This window comes from Petromyzon marinus, chromosome 52 (assembly GCF_048934315.1).
Source record: "Petromyzon marinus isolate PM22_M1 ecotype Great Lakes invasive population chromosome 52, UKy_Petmar_22M1.pri1.0, whole genome shotgun sequence".
Classification (NCBI taxonomy): Eukaryota; Metazoa; Chordata; class Hyperoartia; order Petromyzontiformes; family Petromyzontidae; genus Petromyzon; species Petromyzon marinus.
Window position 1 is genome coordinate 352,522 of NC_133718.1, and position 24,240 is coordinate 376,761.

A 24,240-nucleotide genomic window follows, 5' to 3' on the forward strand; every position below is an offset into this window, starting at 1 on the left:
GCGGTTCCTCCCCCCAGCTCGGCCCCGCCTACTTTCCCGAAAGTGCTTTCCGAAATCCCCTTGTGTAACCCATGACGTTACATCATCCTTGGCCCTGCATAACTCTCAACCAGCTCGCACCTTCCTCCGCTCGCCCCCTCATTGGTTACTTACAATGCTCCTCTACAACACCCCCCCCCCCCCCCCACATAAAAAAATCGGTTATCCCAGCTGCTAACATTAATAAAAAATCGCAGAAGAGCCGACAGCAATCAGCAAGAACAACATCAATTATAACAATAACAACATGGGAAGTGAGGAGGCAGTGCCGTTTGCAAGGGAAAAGCAAGGGTAATGAGGCAGAACTGTAAGTGCAAAGAAGGCCTCCATCCCTCGGTCCATTGTGCCGACCACACCGTCGGCGACAACGGACATCTGCTGATAATGTGCCCAGAAGGAGGTGCTCAGCACCGTTCCTGACGCCAGTCCACTCCCACGAGCAGTATCCTGCTTGCTTGTGCAAGGGTGGTGCGTCCTTGTGTGTCGGTTCTCCTCCCGACGACTGTGCAGCCGACTCCTCGGGAGCCAAGTGGTGGGGTCCTGTGGGCAGAAGAAAAGAAACTCTTTGACGCACCGCTTCCCGATCTTCATGGTCCGGCTCGTCGGACACATCAGGCACCGGCCGTTCCGGACTTGGAGATGAATCATCAGGACAGGGCAACACATATCTCTTCAACCTAGATGGGTGAACAATCCAGTGACGCCGGCCAAACCGGATACGCACACATTGTGGCCGGCGGACCTCAATGACCTCAACAGGACCCTGCCACAGGTGATGTAATTTAAGGGACGTCCCTAGGGGTACCTGCGGGCAATGCAGCCACTCTTTATCTCTCTTTCTCCACAGAAGCCTGAATCCCCAGTGTTCCTCCAACCGCTCATTAGCTGCTTGCCGGTTGGCCGAATTGCTTGTAGTGGCCTCACATGCTTCCCGCTAACTGTCAAGTGTGACTTTCATTGAGGTGGACACGGCGGACCCCTTTTTAGACGGGCTCATGCCCCATTGAATATGCATTGGGGGTTCGGGTTCCCTCCCATACATTTAATAAAAAGGGGAAAATCCCATTGAGGCGTGAAGGGCCAACCTATATGCAGCAAGGACGCTCGAAATATACAAATCCTAATCCGACTGAGTCGCGTTCACTTGGTGGCACAACATGGACGTGAGAGTGCAATGTAAGCACTCTACCATTCCATCAGTTTAAGGGTGGTAGGGCGAAGTTCTGATCTTCCTTGTGCCCAGGAGGTCACAGACCTCCTTGAGCAGTCTTGAAGAAAAATGTCTACCCTGGTCCGTAAGGAGTTGCTCGGGGGCCCCCTTGTCTAACACATAGCTGTGCAAAAAGGCATCGGCTATGGACGTGGCCGACTGATCAGGCAAGGGCCACGCCATGGGCCAGTGGGTGAGGTACTCCACCCCGACCAAGAGATACTTGTGGCCCCTTTGAGAAATTGGAAATGGGCCTAAAATGTCAAGGGCCACAAGTTCGTTAACGCGTGATAGCTTGATCGATTGCAGCGGGGGCCGATTTTGCAGAACCAGAGGCTTCCAGTGGGCACAATCCTAACAGCCCTTGATGAGCAGTGCCATGTCGTCCTCCATGTCCGACCAATAATAGTTACGTTTCATAGTTAACAAAGTTTTCTGAACACCAAAGTGCATTAATTTCTCATGCATTACGCGGGTAAGTTTCCCTCGGAGGACTGTGGGCACCACAACACAGTACCTCTGTAACTCAGCGTCCCACTGAATAAGGAGGCCATCATGAAGGGCAACAGCTGGGGACCACTCTGAAGTGGTCTTATGGTCGGCCGGTTTAATGCGGCGCTGTAATTTCAACAGAGAGGTATCCTCCATCTGTAGGTAGGACCATTCACTGTGAGAGAAGCCCAATCCGCAATCTGCAGGCATTGACACTCCCTGAAAAGGAGCTGCGCCGGCAGTCACCACCAACTGAGGCGCGCTCCCAGCTGCAGGCCTGCAGCGACTAGCGCCCATCACGCATGCACATCCACCGTCCGGTGCCAATCGAGACAAGGCGTCCGCGGTACTGTGCTGTGCCCCCTTTCTGTGAATGACATCAAAAGAATACTCCTGAAGCACTTCGAGCCAGCGGTACAGCTGACCGGGAGGGTGATTTATGCGCAAGGAGTATTGCAAGGCGGCATGATCCGTACGGATGATAAATCGCTTACCATACAAGTAGGGCCTATACAACTGAACGAAGTAGACAATGGCTAGCAGCTCTCTACGCGTTACGCAATAATGCTGTTCTGTGGAGGACAACACGCGGCTGCCATAGGCTACAACCCGTTCGGCGCCGTCAACCACCTGGGAAAGTACAGCCCCTATGCCCAAGTCACTGCCATCAGTGTCCAGGACAAAGGGCAGTGCGAAGTCGGGGTAACCCAGGGGAGGCGTGTTCGCAAGGGAATCCCGAAGCGCAACAAACGAATCCTTTTTCTTGCCCCAACGAAACTTTTGGCCCTTCGCGGACAGCGTGTGGAGTGGCTTGGCGATGGTTGCGAAATCCCGGACAAATCAGTGGTAGTATGAAGCAAACCTGACAAAACTGCGAACCTCTGCCACCGATGTAGGGGTTGGCCATGCACACACACAGGCAGTTTTGTCACGGTTGGTAGCAACCCCTGACGCGCTCACCACACGGCCCAAACACTTAACGAATGATTGCAGCAAATGGCATTTTTGTGGTTTAAATTTGAGGGTAGCAGCACGAACCTTAACGAAGATCGATCTTATGCATTGCAAATGCTCAACGAATGTGCGGCTGAAAACAATGTCGTCTAAATATATGAGACACGAGTCCCACTTAAGGCCCACCAAGACCAACTCCATGAGGTGCTGAAAAGTGGCCAGAGCAGAATGGAGACCCATAGCGAGCCGATTAAAATGGAACAAACCCTTGGGTGTGCGGAACACGGTTTTAGGTTTCGATTCGTCATCCAATGGTAGCTGCCAGAACCCCGACAACAAGTCTAGGCTTGAAAAGAACCGTGCACCCGAGAGAGCATCCAGCAAGTCATCCATACGGGGAAGCAGGTAGGCATCAGCCACGGAGACCTTCTTAAATTTTCGAAAATTAACACAAAAACCGGGGACCCCCATCCCGTTTTTAAACCAAAACTATGGGAGCCCCCCATGGGCTGTTAGAGGGAGAGATGATGTCCGCTACTCTTTGGTTCTATTCGGTAAAGTCACGTAGGTAAAAAATAAAACAACAAAAAATCACGACGTTTCGGCCACAACACAAGCGGCCTTCATCAGGTGAAGGGATCAGGCTGTCTCGAGGACAGCGCTGGAGTGGAACACAGCCACGCTCAGACCGCGACCTTTAAGCTGTGTGCGAGAAAACAAGGTGCCTTGACAAAGGAATTAGCATAAAAAAATAGCATTTGATTGCCCGACTTAGCATAGAAGTGGTGTACATGCAAGTGCACATGCCGGTTGGCATGGGGGGGGAAGGGGAGTTTCCCTATTGATGGGTGTGAAAAGGGAATTTAAGAGCTGCGAAAGTTTGGGGTACCACTAGTTGAAAAATATACTGTACTATTGAAAATTAGTTTAATGTTTGGTTCGATTTATAACATCTTTCCAATGGTTGCTTAATTTGAAACCATCTTCTCGGTTGAAATTGTGTCTGTGCTTGTAGATCTGAATTGCCTCGTAAACAAATCTCTGAAAAAAACCCGTGGGTTTGCAGAGAACCTTGGTATCGGAGAAAATTATATCGTGATCACCCACAGCGTTGTAACAATGATCAGCTACGGCAGAAGAATTCGTTTTACCGTGTTTCAAATCTGATTTGTGCTCGCGAATTCGGTCAGAGACATGTCGCTTTGTCTCCCCGATATAGCAATCACCGCAGGTACAACTCAATTTGTAAACCCCGGGGTATTGTAAGTCAGGAATGACATCCTTCACGGATGGGATCAGATCACGAATTTTGTGTACTGTATTGAACGGGACCTGGATCTTGTGTTTGTTTAGAATTTTGAAAATCCTTTTAGTAACGCCTGCTATATATGGTAGTGTGATGGTTTTGACCAGAGTATCAAGTGGTTGTTTCTGTATGGAGGGTGAAACAGCTTGGCGGATGGAACGGTCAGAGTAATCCATTCCTTTTGAGGGCCAGGTGTACATATTTTAATTCACTGGTCAGGTGGTGTTGGTCCGAAATGCAATGAGCCCTATGGTATGAAGTTTTGATGAGAGAATTCTTCTGGGCTGGGTGGTGGTGGGAATCAGGCTTCAAGTAGGAATCCGTGTGGGTGGGTTTCCTATAGACAGAATGCCCCAATGAGCCATCAGGTCTCCTCTCAAACAGAACATCCAAGAATGGTAGCTTGCCATCTTTCTCCACCTCCATGGTGAATTTGATGGCGGGATGTCTGGAATTGATGTGGTGTAGGAAAAGGTTCAGAGCTGGGAGGCCATGTGGCCAAATGACGAAAGTGTCATCCACATATCTCTTCCACAGGGAAGGTCTGAGGGTGGAAGTCTGGATGGCATCTGATTCAAATTTCTCCATGAAAATATTGGCTATCACTGGTGACAAGGGGGATCCCATGGGGGTACCCTCATTTTGTTTGTAGAAGGAGCCATTCCAAGTAAAGTAGGTATTGTTGAGGCAGTGCCTAACCAGTGCAGGTGTATCGGGGTCTAGTCCATGTTGGACCAAATTTTCAATGATTTCAATGGTATCAGGTACTGGGACCTTGGTGAACAAAGAGACCACATTGAAGCTGACAAGGATATCGTCAGGGGACAGTACAACGTCTTTGACCATAGAGACCAATTGGGCTGAGTTAAGTACTGCTGAGGCGGTCTTGCCAGTGAAAGGCAGCAAGGTATCTGACAGAAAACGGGCCAGTCTATAGGTAGGGGAGTTGATCGTGGACACGATGGGTCGTAGTGGGGTGCCTTCTTTATGAATCTTGGGAAGACCATAGAATCTAGGGGGTCTTGCAGCAGAAGGTTTGAGGGAGGGACGTTTAGTTGGGTCGATTAGGGAGGTCGAACTTGTGATGATCTTGTTGGTTTTCATCGCTAGGCTATTGGTAGGGTCATTTTTTTTTATTTTTGAGTAACTTCCATCGTTGAGCAGATTCTGGATTTTGTTGTTGTATGAATCTTTATCCATAATTACAGTAGCATTTCCTTTATCGGCTGAGAGGATGACTATATCACTTCTGTTTTTTAAATTCGCGAGTTCAGAGCGTTCATATTTGCTGATGTTACTAATGGGTTTCTTAGCATTCTTAAGAATAGTGGCTATTTCAGCTCTCGCAACGTCTGCTTGGATGTGTCCCACGCCTTTGAGGGCTACATCGACCTGAGAGATGATATCATCTACTGGTATGTGTTTTGGGGTGACACCAAAATTCGGTCCCCTAGCCAGTTCTGTTTTCAGATTGTCCGAAATCGGGGTGCTACTCTGATTAATGACGATTTTGTTTACGTCTAGTTTTGTTATATGTGGAACTGGGTTCTTCTTTGATAGGTGGTTGAATTTAGAAATCAGGTTAGCTTTACATTTGACTGACAGTGAATCAGCAGAAGAAGCAGTCATGTTGTCTATGTGATTCCAATCAGAAGGTGACATTTTTTGTGTTAATATTAAATGAGCTTGTAGGAGAGTCCTGTTTAAAGTATCGAGTTCAAATCGGAGTAGCCTTATCCTCTCTGAGATTAAAGATAGGCTGGCCTTAAACAGAATCTGTATAGAATTCGGAGAAGATACAGCAGCAGAAGTGAGTGTGAAAGCGATGGGTATTACCTTGTGATCGCGACATCTTTTGAGGAAGGTCAGCGTCTCGATGAGCGTGACTTCTTGTCCCGTTGTCTGTTAAAAGCTCTAACAGATAGGTGAAAGCCCTCCCCGTAGAGGTTATCAATTCTAGATTTAAAGCTTTCGTGACTGCAAGGATCCATACTCTTTGGTTCTATGTAGGTAAAAAATAAAACAACAAAAAATCTCGATGTTTCGGCCACAACACAAGCGGCCTTCATCAGGTGAAGGGATCAGGCTGTCTCGAGGACAGCGCTGGAGTGGAACACAGCCACGCTCAGACCGCGACCTTTAAGCTGTGTGCGAGAAAACAAGGTGCCTTGACAAAGGAATTAGCATAAAAAAATAGCATTTGATTGCCCGACTTAGCATAGACGTGGTGTACATGCAAGTGCACATGCCGGTTGGCGCGGGGGGGGGGTTCCCTATTGATGGTGTGAAAAGGGAATTTAAGAGCTGCGAAAGTTTGGGGTACCACTACTTGAAAAATATACTGTACCATTGAAAATTAGTTTAATGTTTGGTTCGATTTAAAATTTTATACCATAGGGCTCATTGCATTTCGGACCAACACCACCTGACCAGTGAATTAAAACATGTACACCTGGCCCTCAAAAGGAATGGATACTCTGACCGTACCATCCGCCAAGCTGTTTCTAACTCCATACAGAAACAACCACTTGATACTCCGGTCAAAACCATCACACTACCACATATATAGCAGGCGTTACAAAAAGGATTTCCAAAATTCTAAACAAACACAAGATCCAGGTCCGGTTCAAAACAGTACACAAAATTGGTGATCTGATCCCATCCGTGAAGGATGTCATTCCTGACTTACAGTACCCCGGGGATTACAAATTGAGTTGTACCTGCGGTGATTGCTATATCGGGGAGACAAAGCGACATGTCTCTGACCGAATTCGCGAGCACAAATCAGATTTGAAACACGGTAAAACGAATTCTTCTGCCGTAGCTGATCATTGTTACAAAGCTGTGGGTGATCACAATATAATTTTCTCCGATACCAAGGTTCTTCTTCTTTGGTTCTTTCAGTAAAGTCACGTAGAATGAGAATAAAATAATACATTGATAAAATAAAATAACACAATTAAATTCTCACGACGTTTCGGCCACAACGCAAGCAGCCTTCCTCAGGTGAAGGGACGAGACTGTCTGGAGGACAGCGCTGGAGCGAAAAAGCCACGCTCAGATCGCGACCTTTAAGCTGTGTGAGAAGAAACAAAGCGCCTTGACAAAGGAATTACCATAAAAATTAGCATTGAAATAGCTGAGTGATTAGCTTGTGACTGGTCACAGAAATAGCTATGTTAAAGTTAAAGCATACACATCCACAGAGGCACCCCTTGACAAAGGAATTAGCATAGAATTTAACATTGAAATAGCTGAGTGATTAGCTTGTGACTGGTCACAGAAATAGCTATGTTAAAGTCAGAGCATACACATTCACAGAGGCATCTAGTACAAATCAAACAGGAGAATTTAGCATTCCATACACCCAGCCATCAGATTTACTATGGAGGTCGAAAAAGATGGCAAACTACCCTTTTTTGATGTCTTAATTAAAAGGAGACATGATGGTTCAATGAGCCACTCTGTCTACAGGAAAGCTACCCATACAGATGCTTACTTGAAACCGGATTCCCACCACCATCCATCCCAGAAGAACTCCCTCATCAAGACTCTATACCATAGAGCCCAATGCATTTCCGACCAGGAACACATTACCAGTGAACTCAAGCACGTACACCAGGCTCTCAGGGCTAATGGTTACTCCGACTACACAATCCGCAAAGCCATCACTCCAGTCATGAAGAAGGATCCTCTTGTGGAGCCACTCAAAACCATCACCTTACCCTACATTGCAGGGGTCACTAAAAAGATCTCCAAAATCCTGAATAAACACAAGATCCAGGTCCGATTCAACACAGTACATAAAATCCGTGATCTAGTTCCATCTGTAAAAGATGCTGTTCCAGACATGCAGTACCCGGGCGTTTACAAACTAAAGTGCCTCTGTGGTAGTAGCTACATTGGAGAAACCAAACGACATATCTCGGACCGCATCCGCGAACATGAAGCAGACTTGAAACACGGTAGAACGAACTCCTCTGCCGTGGCAGATCACTGTTATAATTCAGTGGGCTCACATGACATTGACTTCTCCAAGACGGAGGTTGTTTGCAAACCAACCGGCTACCATAAGAGATTTGCTCATGAGGCCATTCACATATACAAGCACAGAGACAATTTCAACCGAGAAGATGGATTCTGGCTTAGTAACCATTGGAAATATGTTTAAAACCATTTCCATTCTTAATTAATTGTATTTTACGATGAACTTCAGACCGCAGCTCTTTCGCTGGCATTGACTCTTAATACCTCTCACACCACGGTTAATGGTATGGTTTACAACATGGAGTATAAAAGCGTCTCGCAGCTGTCTCTCTCCCCCTCCTCTGTTCCGACCATGGATGAACTCGTCCGTCTGAACGGGGCCCGTAGCTATCCGTGTTGCTAAAGTTGAGGGTAAGAATCCACCCATTTTTTCGCCATATAGCATTGTGATATATAACGACTTATTGTTTGTAGCTTAGCTGATTGGAGAATATACAGAGTTTATTGATAGCATTGAAGCAATTTACATATTAGTTTTTTATTGGTTCACTATATAGTATTCATTATATATTGTAGTGTATACCCAGTTACTGTGAATAGCTCAGATGTGTAGGCTTTGACTTCAACATAGCCATTTCTGTGACCAGTCACAAGCTAATCACTCAGTTATTTCAATGCTAAATTCTCCTAGTTATTTCAATGCTAAATTCTCCTGTTTGATTTGTACTAGGTGCATCTGTGAATGTGTATGCTCTGACTTTAACATAGCTATTTCTGTGACCAGTCACAAGCTAATCACTCAGCTATTTCAATGCTAAATTCTATGCTAATTCCTTTGTCAAGGGGTGCCTCTGCGGATGTGTATGCTTTAACTTTAACATAGCTATTTCTGTGACCAGTCACAAGCTAATCACTCAGCTATTTCAATGCTAAATTCTATGCTAATTCCTTTGTAAAGGTGCTTTGTTTCTTCTCACACAGCTTAAAGGTCGCGATCTGAGCATGGCTTTTTTGCTCCAGCGCTGTCCTCCAGACAGTCTCGTCCCTTCACCTGATGAAGGCCGCTTGTGTTGTGGCCGAAACGTCGTGAGAATTTTATTGTGTTATTTTATTTCATATATTTATTATTTTATTCTCATTCTACGTGACTTTACCGAAAGAACCAAAGAAGATTAATCCTTGCAGTCACGAAAGCTTTAAATCAAAACCAAGGTTCTTTGCAAACCCACGGGTTTTTATCAGAGATTTGTTCACTTCTCAACCGAGAAGATGGTTTCAAATTAAGCAACTATTGGAAAGATGTTCTAAATCGAACCAAACATTAAACTAATTTTCAATGGAACAGTATATTTTTCAAGCAGTGGTACTCCAAACTTTCACAGCTCTTAAATTCCCTTTTCACACCATCAATAGGGAAACTCCCCCTCCACCCCCCCCCCCCCCCCGCGCCAACCGGCATGTGCACTTGATTCAAGGAGTCGAAGAACAGGTTTAGCAAAGCGGTGAGAGAGGCTAAACGACTGTACTCAGAGAGACTAAAACACCAGTTCTCTACTAATGACGCTGCTTCTGTCTGGAGAGGGCTCAGGCAGATCACCAACTACAAACCCAGAGCCCCCCACACCACTAACGACTCCCGCCTAGCCAACGACCTGAACGAGTTCTACTGTAGATTTGAAAGACAATTGGACTGTCCTGAACCACCCCTTCCCACCCAAGAGGCCCCATCCCCCACCCATACTAGAGAGACGACTCTCTCCTTTCAGGAGGGAGAAGTTAATAGACTTTTCAAGAAGCAGAATCCACGCAAAGCAGCCGGGCCGGACTCTGTCTCTCCAGCCACCCTCAGGCACGGCGCTGACCAGCTGTCTCCGGTGTTCACCAACATCTTTAACACCTCCCTGGAGACATGCCATGTACCAGCCTGTCTCAAGTCCTCCACCATCATCCCTGTGCCCAAAAAGCTAAGGCCAACAGGACTAAATGATTACAGACCGGTCGCCCTTACATCTGTGGTAATGAAGTCTTTTGAGCGCCTGGTCCTGGCATACCTCAAAGCCATCACAGACCCTCTCCTGGACCCCCTTCAGTTTGCCTACAGAGCCAACAGGTCTGTGGACGACGCAGTTAACATGGCCCTCCACTTCACCCTACAGCATCTGGACGCCCCAGCATCCTACGCCAAGATCCTGTTTGTGGACTTCAGCTCTGCCTTCAACACCATCATCCCTGCCCTGCTTCAGGACAAGCTCTTCCAGCTGAACGTGCCATACACCACCTGTAAATGGATCACAGACTTCCTGTCTGACAGGAAGCAGTGCGTTAAGCTGGGAACACAAGTCTCTGACTCCAGGTCCATCAGCACCGGAACTCTTCAGGGCTGCGTCCTTTCCCCACTGCTCTTCTCCCTGTATACCAACAGCTGCACCTCCAATCATCTGTCCGTCAAACTCATGAAGTTTGCGGACGACACCACCCTCATTGGGCTGATCTCTGGTGGGGATGAGTCTGACTATAGGTGGGAAGCTGACAACCTGGTGACCTGGTGTAGCCAGAACAACTTAGAGCTAAATGCTCTAAAGACAGTTGAGATGGTTGTGGACTTCAGGAAGAATACAGCCCCAATCACCCCCATCACCCTGTTAGACTCCCCAGTCAAAATTGTAGAGTCCTTCCGCTTCCTGGGCACTATTCTCTCCCGGGACCTCAAGTGGGAACTGAACATCAGCTCCTTCACCAAGAGAGCTCAACAGAGGATGTACTTTCTACGGCAGCTGAAGAAATTCAACCTGCCAAAGACAATGATGGTGCAATTCTATACAGCGATCATTGAATCCATCCTCACCTCCTCCATAACCGTCTGGTACGCTGCTGCCACTGCCAAGGACAAGAGCAGACTGAAGCGTATCATCCACACTGCTGAGAAGGTAATTGCCTGCAATCTACCAACCCTCGAGGACATGGACACAAGGACCATGAGGCGAGTGAGGAAGATTGTGGCCGATTCCTCCCACCCTGGACACTCTCTGTTTCAGCTACTCCCCTCCGGCAGAAGGCTTCGGTCCATCAGGACCAAAACCTCACGCCATAAAAACAGTTTCTTCCCATCTGCTGCTGGCCTGTTAAATAAGGCCAAGGGCTTACACTGATTTTAACATTTTATCTACATAATGACACCTTGCCGATATTAACTATGTTAACCTATTTGTATTTTTTATTTTTAAATTATATCTTAAAGCTATTTTATATTCGATATTTATTCAATTTTATATACTTCAGCCCCTTGGTGTAAGTTAGACTTTTAACCCTTATTATTATTATAGTAAGACTTGTTTAAAACTTATTTAAGATTTTAGATTCCTATATGTTGAATGTATGCACCATCCTGCCAAAGTAAATTCCGTGTCGGTGTGAACTTTCATGGCGAATAAAACCCTTTCCGATTCCGATTGTACGTACACCACTTCTATACTAAGTCGGGAAATCAAATGCTAATTTTTTATGCTAATTCCTTTGTCAAGGCACCTTGTTTTCTCGCACACAGCTTAAAGGTCGCGGTCTGAGCATGGCTGTGTTCCACTCCAGCGCTGTCCTCGAGACAGCCTGTTCCCTTAACCTGATGAAGGCCGCTTGTGTTGTGGCCGAAACGTCGTGATTTTTTGTCGTTTTATTTTTTACCTACGTGACTTTACCGAATAGAACCAAAGAGTATGGATCCTTGCAGTCACGAAAGCTTTAAATCTAGAAATGATGTCCGCTGCCAACATCTCATCAACTGCCAGGTGGACATGATCTTTCTCTCTAGGGCTTAGCCGGTGAGAGTACAAATGAATAGGAGGCGAATTTCCAATGTCTACAGTGAGGGAAAAAAGTATTTGATCCCCTGCTGATTTTGTTCGTTTGCCCACTGACAAAGAAATTATCAGTCTATAATTTTAATGGTAGGTTTATTTTAACAGTGAGAGACAGAATAACAACAAAAAAATCCAGAAAAACGCATATCAAAAATGTTATAAATTGATTTGCATTTTAATGAGGGAAATAAGTATTTGACCCCTCTGCAAAAACATGACTTAGTACTTGGTGGCAAAACCCTTGTTGGCAATCACAGAAGTCAGACGTTTCTTATAGTTGGCCACCAGGTTTGCACACATTTCAGGAGGGATTTTGTCCCACTCCTCTTTGCAGATCTTCTCCAAGTCATTAAGGTTACGAGGCTGACGTTTGGCAACTCGAACCTTCAGCTCTTTCCACAGATTTTCTACGGGATTAAGGTCTGGAGACTGGCTAGGCCACTCCAGGACCTTAATGTGCTTCTTCTTGAGCCACTCCTTTGTTGCCTTGTCCGTGTGTTTTGGGTCATTGTCATGCTGGAATACCCATCCACGACCCATTTTCAATGCCCTGGCTGAGGGAAGGAGGTTCTCACCCAAGATTTGACGGTACATGGCCTCGTCTATCGTCCCTTTGATGCGGTGAAGTTGTCCTGTCCCCTTAGCAGAAAAACACCCCCAAAGCATAGTGTTTCCACCTCCATGTTTGACGGTGGGGATGGTGTTCTTGGGGTCATAGGCAGCATTCCTCCTCCAAACACGGCGAGTTGAGTTGATGCCAAAGAGCTCCATTTTGGTCTCATCTGACCACAACACTTTCACCCAGTTGTCCTCTGAATCATTCAGATGTTCATTGGCAAACTTCAGACGGGCATGCATATGTGCTTTCTTGAGCAGGGGGACCTTGCGGGCACTGCAGGATTTCAGTCCTTCACGGCATAGTGTGTTACCAATTGTTTTCTTGGTGACTATGATCCCAGCTGCCTTGAGATCATTGACAAGATCCTCCCGTGTAGTTCTGGGCTGATTCCTCACCATTCTCATGATCATTGCAACTCCACCAGGTGAGATCTTGCATGGAGCCCCAGGCCGAGGGAGATTGACAGTTCTTTTGTGTGTCTTCCATTTGCGAATAATCGCACCAACTGTTGTCACCTTCTCACCAAGCTGCTTGGCAATGGTCTTGTAGCCCATTCCAGCCTTGTGTAGGTCTACAATCTTGTCCCTGACATCCTTGGAGAGCTATTTGGTCTTGGCCATGGTGGAGAGTTTGGAATCTGATTGAATGATTGCTTCTGTGGACAGGTGTCTTTTATACAGGTAAGAAGCTGAGATTAGGAGCACTCCCTTTAAGAGTGTGCTCCTAATCTCAGGTCGTTACCTGTATAAAAGACACCTGGGAGCCAGAAATATTGCTGATTGAGAGGGGGTCAAATACTTATTTCCCTCATTAAAATGCAAATCAATTTATAACATTTTTTACATGCGTTTTTCTGGATTTTTTTGTTATTCTGTCTCTCACTGTTCAAATAAACCGACCATTAAAATTACAGACTGATAATTTCTTTGTCAGTCGGCAAACGTACAAAATCAGCAGGTGATCAAATACTTTTTTCCCTCACTGTATATATGATGAGACAACAGGGAAGTTCGGCCAATATCAAATTTTCCCTGACTAAAAACATCGCCAAATTGATTTAAAAGCGCCCGAAGCCGATTCTGCTCGTCAAAAGATAAGTGCGGATTCTCCACGCATAGCCTGTCAATCCACACTCCGTTCGAATCGTCAGCCCCAACTACGCCACCAACAAGACTATTAACAGGCACGGTGTCTCCCGCAGAAGGAGCAGTGCGCCAAAACGGTGCCAGCCTGGATAACCACCTGCGACGGACCTGCATTTAAAACTTGTAAAAAGGGCTCCTGGTTTGCTCCCATGACCGTCAGGGCCCCCACAAAGGAAGAGCTTCGTGCTAAGAAATTAGAGGGGTCTTCTTTGGTTCTTTCGGTAAAGTCACGTAGAATGAGAATAAAATAATAAATTGATAAAATAAATTTCGATTTAAAGCTTTCGTGACTGCAAGGATTCATCTTCTTTGGTTCTTTCGGTAAAGTCACGTAGAATGAGAATAAAATAATAAATTGATAAAATAAAATAACACAATAATATTCTCACGACGTTTCGGCCACAACACAAGCGGCCTTCATCAGGTGAAGGGACGAGACTGTCTGGTAGGACAGCGCTAGAGTGGCCGAAACGTCGTGAGAATATTATTGTGTTATTTTATTTTATCAATCTATTATTTTATTCTCATTCTACGTTACTTTACCGAAAGAACCAAAGAAGTTGATAAAATAAAATAACACAATAATATTCTCACGACGTTTCGGCCACAACACAAGCGGCCTTCATCAGGTGAAGGGACGAGACTGTCTGGAGGACAGCGCTGGAGTGAAAAAGGCACGCTCAGATCGCGACCTTTAAGCTGTGTGAGAAGAAACAAAGTGCCTTGACAAAGGAATTAGCATAGAATTTAGCATTGAAATGGCTGAGTGATTAGCTTGTGACTGGTCACAGAAATGGCTATGTTAAAGTTAAAGCATACACATCCGCAGAGGCACCCCTTGACAAAGGAATTAGCATAGAATTTAGCATTGAAATAGCTGAGTGATTAGCTTGTAACTGGTCACAGAAATAGCTATGTCAAAGTCAGAGCATATACATTCACAGAGGCACCTAGTACAAATCAAACAGGATAATTTAGCATTGAAATAACTGAGTGATTAGCTTGTGACTGGTCACAGAAATGGCTATGTTGAAGTCAAGGCGTACACATCTGAGCTATTCACAGTAACTGGGTATACACTACAATATATATTGAATAATATATAATGAACCAATAAAAAACTAAAATCTAAATTACCTCAATGTTATCAATAAACTCTATATATTCTCCAATCAGCTAAGCTACAAACAATAAGTCGTTATATATCACAATGCTATATGGCGAAAAAAATGGGTGGATTCTTACCCTCAACTTTAGCAACACGGATAGCTACGGGCCCCGTTCAGACGGACGAGTTCATCCATGGTCGGAACAGAGGAGGGGGAGAGAGATAGCTGCGAGGCGCTGCTATACTCCATGTTGTAAACCATACCATTAACCGTGGTGTGAGAGGTATTAAGAGTCAATGCCAGCGAAAGAGCTGCGGTCTGAAGGTCATCGTAAAATACAATTAATTAAGAACGGAAATGGTTTAAAACATCTTTCCAATGGTTACTAAGCCAGAATCCATCTTCTCGGTTGAAATTGTCTCTGTGCTTGTATATGTGAATGGCCTTTGAACGAATCTCTCATGGTAGCCGGTTGGTTTGCAAAGAACCTCCGTCTTGGAGAAGTCAATGTCATGTGAGCCTACTGAATTATAACAGTGATCTGCCACGGCAGAGGAGTTCGTTCCACTGTGTTTCAAGTCTGCTTTATGTTCGCAGATGCGGTCCAAGATATGTCGTTTGGTTTCTCCAATGTAGCTACTACCACAGAGGCACTTTAGTTTGTAAACGCCCGGGTACTGTATGCCTAGAACAGCATCTTTTACAGATGGAACTAGATCACGGATTTTATGTACTGTGTTGAATCGGACCTGGATCTTGTGTTTATTCAGGATTTTGGAACTAGAATTTAAAGCTTTCGTGACTGCTAGGATCCATACTCTTTGGTTCTATTGGGTAAAGTCACGTAGGTGAAAATAAAATAACAAAAAATCACGACGTTTCGGCCACAACACAAGCGGCCTTCATCAGGTGAAGGGACGAGACTGTCTGGAGGACAGCGCTGGAGTGGAAGAAGCCACGCGTAGATCACGACCTTTAAGCTGTGTGAGAAGAAAAAGACCACGCGCCTTGACAAAGGAATTAGCACATAATTTAGCATTGAAATGGCTCATTGAAATAGCTAAGTTAAAGTATACACATCCGCAGAGGTACCCCTTGACAAAGGAATTAGCGCTGGAGTGGAAGAAGCCACGCTTAGATCACGACCTTTAAGCTGTGTGAGAAGAAAAAGACCACGCGCCTTGACAAAGGAATTCGCATATAATTTAGCATTGAAATGGCTCATTGAAATAGCTAAGTTAAAGTATACACATCCGCAGAGGTACCCCTTGACAAAGGAATTAGCATCGAATTTAGCATTGAAATAGCTGAGTGATTAGCTTGTAACTGGTCACAGAAATAGCTATGTTAAAGTTAGAGCATATACATTCACCAAGGCACCTAGTACAAATCAAACAGGAGAATTTAGCGAAACACAACCACGTTCAGACATCGGACCTGTGTGCGAGCAAACAAGGTGTTCTGACAAAGAAATTAGCATAAAAATTAGCATTTGATTGGCGGATTTTAGGAAAGAGGTGGTGTACGTGCCGGTGGACTCGCAGTTTGGTGCAGGGGGGGGGGGGAGGGGGGAGTTTACCTATTGATGGTGTGAAAAGGGGGAATTTATAAGAGCTGCGAAAGTTTGGGGTACCACTACTTGAAAAATATACTGTACCATTGAAATTAGTTTAATGTTTAGTTCGATTTAGAACATCTTTCCAATGGTTGCTTAATTTGAAACCATTCTTTTGGTTGAAATTGTGTCTGTGTTTGTAGATCTGAATTGCTTCATGAACAAATCTCTGATAAAAGCCTGTGGGTTTGCAAAGAACCTTGGTATCGGAGAAAATTATATCGTGATCCCCCACAGTGTTGTAACAGTGATCAGCCACGGCAGAAGAATTCGTTTTGCCGTGTTTCAAATCTGATTTGTGCTCGCGAATTCGGTCAGAGACATGTCGCTTTGTCTCACCGATGTAGCAATCACCGCAGGTACAACTCAATTTGTAAACCCCGGGGTACTGTAAATCAGGAATGACATCCTTAACGGATGGGATCAGATCACAAATTTTGTGTACTGTATTGAACCGGACCTGGATCTTGTGTTTGTTTAGAACTTTGGAAATCTTTTTAGTAACACCTGCTATATATGGAAGTGTGATGGTTTTGACCGGAGTATCAAGTGGTTGTTTCTGTATGGAGGGAGAGACAGCTTGGCGGATGGTACGGTCAGAGTAACCATTCCTTTTGAGGGCCAGGTGTACATGTTTTAATTCACTGGTCAGGTGGTGTTGGTCCGAAATGCAATGTGCCCTATGGTATAAAGTTTTGATGAGATAATTCTTTTGGGCTGGGTGGTGGTGGGAATCAGGTTTCAAGTAGGAATCTGTGTGGGTGGGTTTCCTGTAGACAGAATGCCCCAATGAGCCATCAGGTCTCCTCTCAAACAGAACATCTAAGAATGGTAGCTTGCCATCTTTCTCCACTTCCATGGTGAATTTGATGGCGGGATGTCTGGAATTGATGTGGTGTAGGAAAAGGTTCAGAGCTGGGAGGCCATGTGGCCAAATGACGAAAGTGTCATCCACATATCTCTTCCACAGGGAAGGTCTGAAGGTGGAAGTCTGGATGGCGTCTGATTCAAATTTCTCCATGAAAATATTGGCTATCACTGGTGATAAGGGGGATCCCATGGGGGTACCCTCATTTTGTTTGTAGAAGGAGCCATTCCAAGTAAAGTAGGTATTGTTGAGGCAGTGCCTAACCAGTGCAGGTGTGTCGGGGTCTAGTCCATGTTGGACCAAATTTTCAATTATTTCAATGGTATCAGGTACTGGGACCTTGGTGAACAAAGAGACCACATCGAAGCTGACAAGGATATCATCAGGGGACAGTACAACGTCTTTGACCATAGAGACCAATTGGGCTGAGTTGAGTACTGCTGAGGCAGTCTTGCCAGTGAAAGGCAGCAAGGTATCTGACAGAAAACAGGCTAGTCTATAGGTAGGGGAGTTGATCGTGGATACGATGGGTCGAAGTGGGGTGCCTTCTTTATGAATCTTGGGAAGACCATAGAATCTAGGGGGTCTTGCAGCAGAAGGTTTTAGGGAGGGACGTTTAGTTGGGTCGATTAGGGAGGTCGAACTTGTGATGATCTTGTTGGTTTTTATCGCTAGGCTATTAGTAGGGTCATTTTTTATTTTTGAGTAACTTCCATCGTTGAGCAGATTCTGGATTTTGTTGTTGTATGAATCTTTATCCATAATAACAGTAGCGTTGCCTTTATCGGCTGAGAGGATGACTATATCACTTCTGTTTTTTAAATTCGCGAGTTCAGAGCGTTCATTTTTGTCAAGGCGCGTGGTCTTTTTCTTCTCACACAGCTTAAAGGTCGTGATCTAAGCGTGGCTTCTTCCACTCCAGCGCTAATTCCTTTGTCAAGGGGTACCTCTGCGGATGTGTATACTTTAACTTAGCTATTTCAATGAGCCATTTCAATGCTAAATTATATGCTAATTCCTTTGTCAAGGCGCGTGGTCTTTTTCTTCTCACACAGCTTAAAGGTCGTGATCTAAGCGTGGCTTCTTCCACTCCAGCGCTGTCCTCCAGACAGTCTCGTCCCTTCACCTGATGAAGGCCGCTTTTGTTGTGGCCGAAACGTCGTGATTTTTTGTTATTTTATTTTCACCTACGTGACTTTACCCAATAGAACCAAAGAGTATTTTGGAAATCGTCCGTCTGAAAAAGATCTCCAAAATCCTGAATAAACACAAGATCCAGGTCCGATTCAACACAGTACATAAAATTCGTGATCTAGTTCCATCTGTAAAAGATGCTGTTCCAGACATACAGTACCCGGGCGTTTACAAACTAAAGTGCCTCTGTGGTAGTAGCTACATTGGAGAAACCAAACGACATATCTCGGACCGCATCCGCGAACATAAAGCAGACTTGAAACACGGTAGAACGAACTCCTGTGCCGTGGCAGATCACTGTTATAATTCAGTGGGCTCACATGACATTGACTTATCCAAGACGGAGGTTGTTTGCAAACCAACCGGCTACCATAAGAGATTTGTTCATGAGGCCATTCACATATACAAGCACAGAGACAATTTCAACCGAGAAGATGGATTCTGGCTTAGTAACCATTGGAAAGATGTTTTAAACCATTTCCGTTCTTAATTAATTGTATTTTACGATGACCTTCAGACCGCAGCTCTTTCGCTGGCATTGACTCTTAATACCTCTCACACCACGGTTAATGGTATGGTTTACAACATGGAGCATAACAGCGTCTCGCAGCTGTCTCTCTCCCCCTCCTCTGTTCCGACCATGGATGAACTCGTCCGTCTGAACGGGGCCCATAGCTATCCGTGTTGCTAAAGTTGAGGGTAAGAATCCACCCATTTTTTTTCGCCATATAGCGTTGTGATATATAACGACTTATTGTTTGTAGCTTAGCTGATTGGAGAATATATAGAGTTTATTGATAACATTGAGGTAATTTACATTTTAGTTTTTTATTGGTTCACTATATAGTATTCATTATATATTGTAGTGTATACCCAGTTACTGTGAATAGCTCAGATGTGTAGGCCTTGACTTCAACATAGCTATTTCTGTGACCAGTCACAAGCTAATCACTCAGTTATTTCAATGCTAAATTCGCCTAGTTATTTCAATGCTAAATTCTCCTGTTTGATTTGTACTAGGTGCCTCTGTGAATGTATATGCTCTGACTTTAACATAGCTATTTCTGTGACCAGTTACAAGCTAATCACTCAGCTATTTCAATGCTAAATTCTATGCTAATTCCTTTGTCAAGGGGTGCCTCTGCGGATGTGTATGCTTTAACTTAGCTATTTCAATGCTAAATTCTATGCTAATTCCTTTGTCAAGGGGTGCCTCTGCGGATGTGTATGCTTTAACTTTAACATAGCCATTTCAGTGACCAGTCACAAGCTAATCACTCAGCCATTTGAATGCTAAATTCTATGCTAATTCCTTTGTCAAGGCGCTTTGTTTCTTCTCACACAGCTTAAAGGTCGCGATCTGAGCGTGCCTTTTTCACTCCAGCGCTGTCCTCCAGACAGTCTCGTCCCTTCACCTGATGAAGGCCGCTTGTGTTGTGGCCAAAACGTCGTGAGAATATTATTGTGTTATTTTATTTTATCAATTTATTATTTTATTCTCATTCTACGTGACTTTACCGAAAGAACCAAAGAAGATGAATCCTTGCAGTCACGAAAGCTTTAAATCGAAAATTAGAGGGGGTCAAGAGGACAACCTCAAGGGTACAAGCATTTGAGTACCTGGTGGAATATTCACCGATTCCTTAGCCAGAGCCTGGATACTGGCAGCCATAGACGTCAACCGAGTGGGGGAATCCAAAAACTTCAATCGGCGCCTCGACGACATCTCCATACAGCCTTGATCGACTAAGAGCTTCAGAGGCATTCTGGCCAAAAAGTCTGTGCCCAAAAGACATGGCACGGCCAATGTCTTTGAGACCAAGATGGAACCCACCAATTCGATGTCCCCAAACCTTACAGAGGCCATAATCTGTCCCATAATACCAAAACTACCCCCGTTTGCGGCTACGCAAGCACCCCTTGACCGGGCTCAAATGACCAACGTCTTGTGACAAAATACTGAAAATCATTTCCACCAGTACCCCCCTACCAGTGTCTCCCCCCCCCTCCCCACCAGTGTCCCCCCCCACCAGTGTCCCCCCCCCCCACCAGTGTCCCCCCCCCCACCAGTGTCTCCCCCCCCTCCCCACCAGTGTCCCCCCCCCCAGTGTCTCCCCCCCTCCCCACCAGTGTCCCCCCTCCACCAGTGTCCCCCCACCAGTGTCCCCACCACCCACCAGTGTCCTCCCCCACCACCAGTGTCCCCCCCCCCCCACCAGTGTCCCCCCCCACCAGTGTCCCCCCCCCCACCAGTGTCCCCCCCTCCCACCAGTGCCCCCCACCAGTGTCCCCCCCCCACCAGAGTCTCCCCCCTCACCAGTGTCCCCCCCCCCACCAGTGTCCCCACCACCCACCAGTGTCCCCCCCCCACCAGTGTCCCCCCCTCCCACCAGTGTCCCCCTCCCCACCAGTGTCCCCCTCCCACCAGTGTCCCCCCCCCACCAGTGTCCCCCCCCCCACCAGTGTCCCCCCCCCACCAGTGTCCCCCCCCCACCAGTGTCCCCCTCCCCACCAGTGCCCCCCCCCCACCAGTGTCCCCCCCCACCAATGCCCCCCCTCCCCACCAGTGTCCCCCCCACCAGTGTCCCCACTACCCACCAGTGTCCCCCCCCCCACCAGTGTCCCCCCCCACCAGTGTCCCCCCCCACCAGTGTCCCCCCCCCCACCAGTGTCCCCCCCCCACCAGTGTCCCCCCCACCAGTGTCCCCCCCCCCACCAATGCCCCCCCTCCCCACCAGTGTCCCCCCCACCAGTGTCCCCACCACCCACCAGTGTCCCCCCCCCACCAGTGTCCCCCCCCACCAATGTCCCCCCCCACCAGTGTCCCCCCCCCACCAGTGTCCCCCCCCCACCAGTGTCCCCCCCCACCAATGTCCCCCCTCCCCACCAGTGTCCCCTCCACCAGTGTCCCCACCACCCACCAGTGTCCCCCCCCCCACCAGTGTCCCCCCCCACCAGTGCCCCCCCCCACCAGTGTCCCCCCCCACCAATGTCCCCCCTCCCCACCAGTGTCCCCCCACCAGTGTCCCCACCACCCACCAGTGTCCCCCCCCCCACCAGTGTCCCCCCCCCCCACCAGTGTCCCCCCCCACCAATGTCCCCCCCACCAGTGTCCCCCCCCCCACCAGTGTCCCCCCCCCCACCAGTGTCCCCCCCCCCACCAATGTCCCCCCTCCCCACCAGTGTCCCCCCCACCAGTGTCCCCACCACCCACCAGTCTCCCGCCCCCCTCCATCCGCTCCTCCCCGCCCGCGCGGGGGTGGCGACGGCATCGCCCATTGGCCCGGGCCCGTGGACCTCCCTCCGTGGACCTCCCTCCGTGGACTCCCTCCCACCAATCGCGGGCTGCGGGGCCGCGAGGCGCCGAAACCGGCGGCGATTTTGCTTGGTGGTGGTGGCTGTGGCGCTTGGTGGTGGTGGCTGTGGCTGTGGTACTTGGTGGTGGTGGCTGTGGTACTTGGTGGTGCTTGGTGGCGGTGGTGCTTGGTGGCTGAGGCGCTTGGTGGCGCTTGGTGGCGGTGGCTGTTGTTGCTGGAGAAAGTGGAGGCTTCGTCTCGCTATCACCATGAGTTCCCCACGCGTGAGTGCTGCCGGTGTCACCACCGCCACCACCACCGCCGCCGCGTGGCCGCGATGCACGGCCCGAGACGCGCAACCACTCGGCGCCCGCGTGCGTTAGCTGCCTGTGGCTCGTCCCCGGGCGTGTGGTGCGTGTTCTGTGTGTTCGTGGTGTTGTGTTACTGTTGTGTTTTGTAACCTTTGTGTTACAATTGTATCGCGTCCCCTGTCGTGTACACACGTGTGTTGGCACCGCGGCTTTGTTATGTCACCCGTGTTGTGTAACGTTTGTGTTGTGCAGTGCGGTGTGCTACTTTTATGTTGTGTAACCTTGGTGTAGTTTACCTGTTGCCCCGCCGCGCGATGTAACCTTTGTGTTGCCGACATTGTGCTGTGCCTCCTGTTGCGCGTGCCAGCTTTGTGTTGCGTTAGGCCTCGGCTGTTGTGTAATAGCTGTCTTGCGTTATCCGTGTCGTGTTATATTTAAGATGTATATAGCAGCGCCCTATCCAGGGCGCTTTACAACGCAAGCCGACGGCGGAACACACGGGGGGCAAAGAGGGGGAGCGACGGGTGGGGTGGAGAGGCCGTCAGTGAGGGTGGTGACGGAAGGCATGGAGGGACGGGACCTGGGAACGGAGGTTGCTGATGTTGTCGGGGTTAGGGAAGGAGGTGGATTGAGGGCGACAGATGGGTGCGACCTACGGGGTTCACGCGTGCAGCGGCAATGTGTAGATCGGTGCTATGGCTGGGCACGGATGAGGGTAGGGTGAAGGGTAGAGGTTTGGTGACCGGATGGTTGAGCTGATTGACTTTAACCCCACCCCCTACGTCTCTGATATCAGCTTGGAAAAAGTGTTGACGTACGGATCACATCGCGCGCCATGGCCGTGCCTGACCACCGCAGCGATGTACATCATCACCAGCCGCGGCAGCAGCAACAACTACACCACATCAACTACAGTGGTGTTTCTCAAACTTAATGTTGGCCGGCGGACCACTCAGTCTATGCAAATATTTTCGCGGAGCACACAGCTCCGACAACCCTTGATGACAAAATGCATTCGCTTCTCTCTAAATGCCACCCCCCCCCCCCCCCCCCCCACAAAAAAGCCAGCTTTCTCTGGTCAACATTCCTGTAGCTCCAGATTCATCATTAGATGAAGAGGCAGGTGGTGATCCTACTCCTCCGTCTGTATAACGCCACCACTGATTACCCCAAAAGGCCTTGATCAACAAGCCCCTTTCAACCAATTATTTGTATTTATTATTCATTAACATTAATGTACATTATAATAATGTGCATTTTGTACACTTCCTGATATTTAGTCACACTTTTTTTCCAGAAATGTCAGCTAGGAACGCAACCCAAGATTTTAACATGTGTATGGGAAATTCGAGTTCATTGAAAGTAATTTCGAGTTAAGTAGCATTTCCCAGGAATGCATTCCTTATTTATAGTGGAGGATTCCTGTATTTTACCCGGTACTAGGTCCATTGTATTCTCGCGTTTATGCGCTGTTACGAGTACCAACTTGTGGGGAAGTTTAACAGTGGTTGCCCAATGGATGCACTCACCCCCGCCATAATAACGTGGAATTTCGAACAATGGCTTAAGACTGTAAATAGGAGTTGAGGGTGCCTAAATGCTCATTCAACAAAACAACTCAACACATTCATCAATTTAACACATAGGTACTCTTTGGTTCTATTGGGTAAAGTCACGTAGGTGAAAATAAAATAACAACAAAACAGGTGTTAAGATGTTAAAACACCAAACTGAAACCTTTTACAAGGAATATAAATCTGTCGTTAAACCCGCCACCACCACAAATCTGGCTGTCGCCTGATGATGCTCGTAATTACTGGTGAAACGTCCTCGATTTTTTTAACGTGTGCTTACTCTCCAACGCACTGGTGTGCTGTACTAGTAACGAATTGGCATGTTTTGTTTACGTGACAAACATTACGAATTGGCTGTGTCTGGTGGTGGTGGGTTTAACGATACGTGAATATTTACACGATGTAACCCAAAAAAACCTCTGGACATTCATCAATTATAATGCTGTGTTTGGCCAACAGGGCAGCTAGCCCTGTAAGGGGCTGCCTCAGCCCATCACCCATCCACGGTAGCTAAAATACCATGCAGTTTGGGTTTACATCGCATCCAAGTGGGACAGTATCTCTACAGATGCTTTAGAGACACACTGGGCACATTGTGTCAAGGCAGTCGTAGGCAGAGGGAGGAAGGAAAGATCTGGAGCCAAGACTTGAACCGGGACAGGTCGTC

At 47.2% G+C, this 24,240-nt stretch overlaps 1 protein-coding gene and 1 long non-coding RNA gene across 3 annotated transcripts in view; one reads left to right on the forward strand and one right to left on the reverse strand.

The window, feature by feature from the left end:
* Positions 1-251: 251 nt before the first annotated feature.
* Positions 252-22,846, reverse strand: LOC142931301 (uncharacterized). The gene is made up of 2 exons (XR_012947295.1): positions 22,296-22,846; positions 252-579 (listed from the first exon to the last, which is right to left on the reverse strand). It is a non-coding gene; the product is annotated as an uncharacterized LOC142931301 (long non-coding RNA).
* Positions 21,688-24,240, forward strand: part of WDR76 (WD repeat domain 76) — a 28,012-nt gene continuing 25,459 nt past the window's right edge. Inside the window, exons 1-2 of one of the 2 annotated variants that reach the window (XM_076075058.1) lie at positions 21,688-21,855; positions 21,888-21,972. In XM_076075058.1, coding sequence (XP_075931173.1) covers positions 21,958-21,972 — 15 coding nt within the window. In that variant the 5' untranslated portion in view covers positions 21,688-21,855; positions 21,888-21,957. Of the gene's footprint in view, positions 21,973-24,240 lie in introns of both variants that reach the window. The other variant, XM_032973739.2, reaches the window with a different exon arrangement.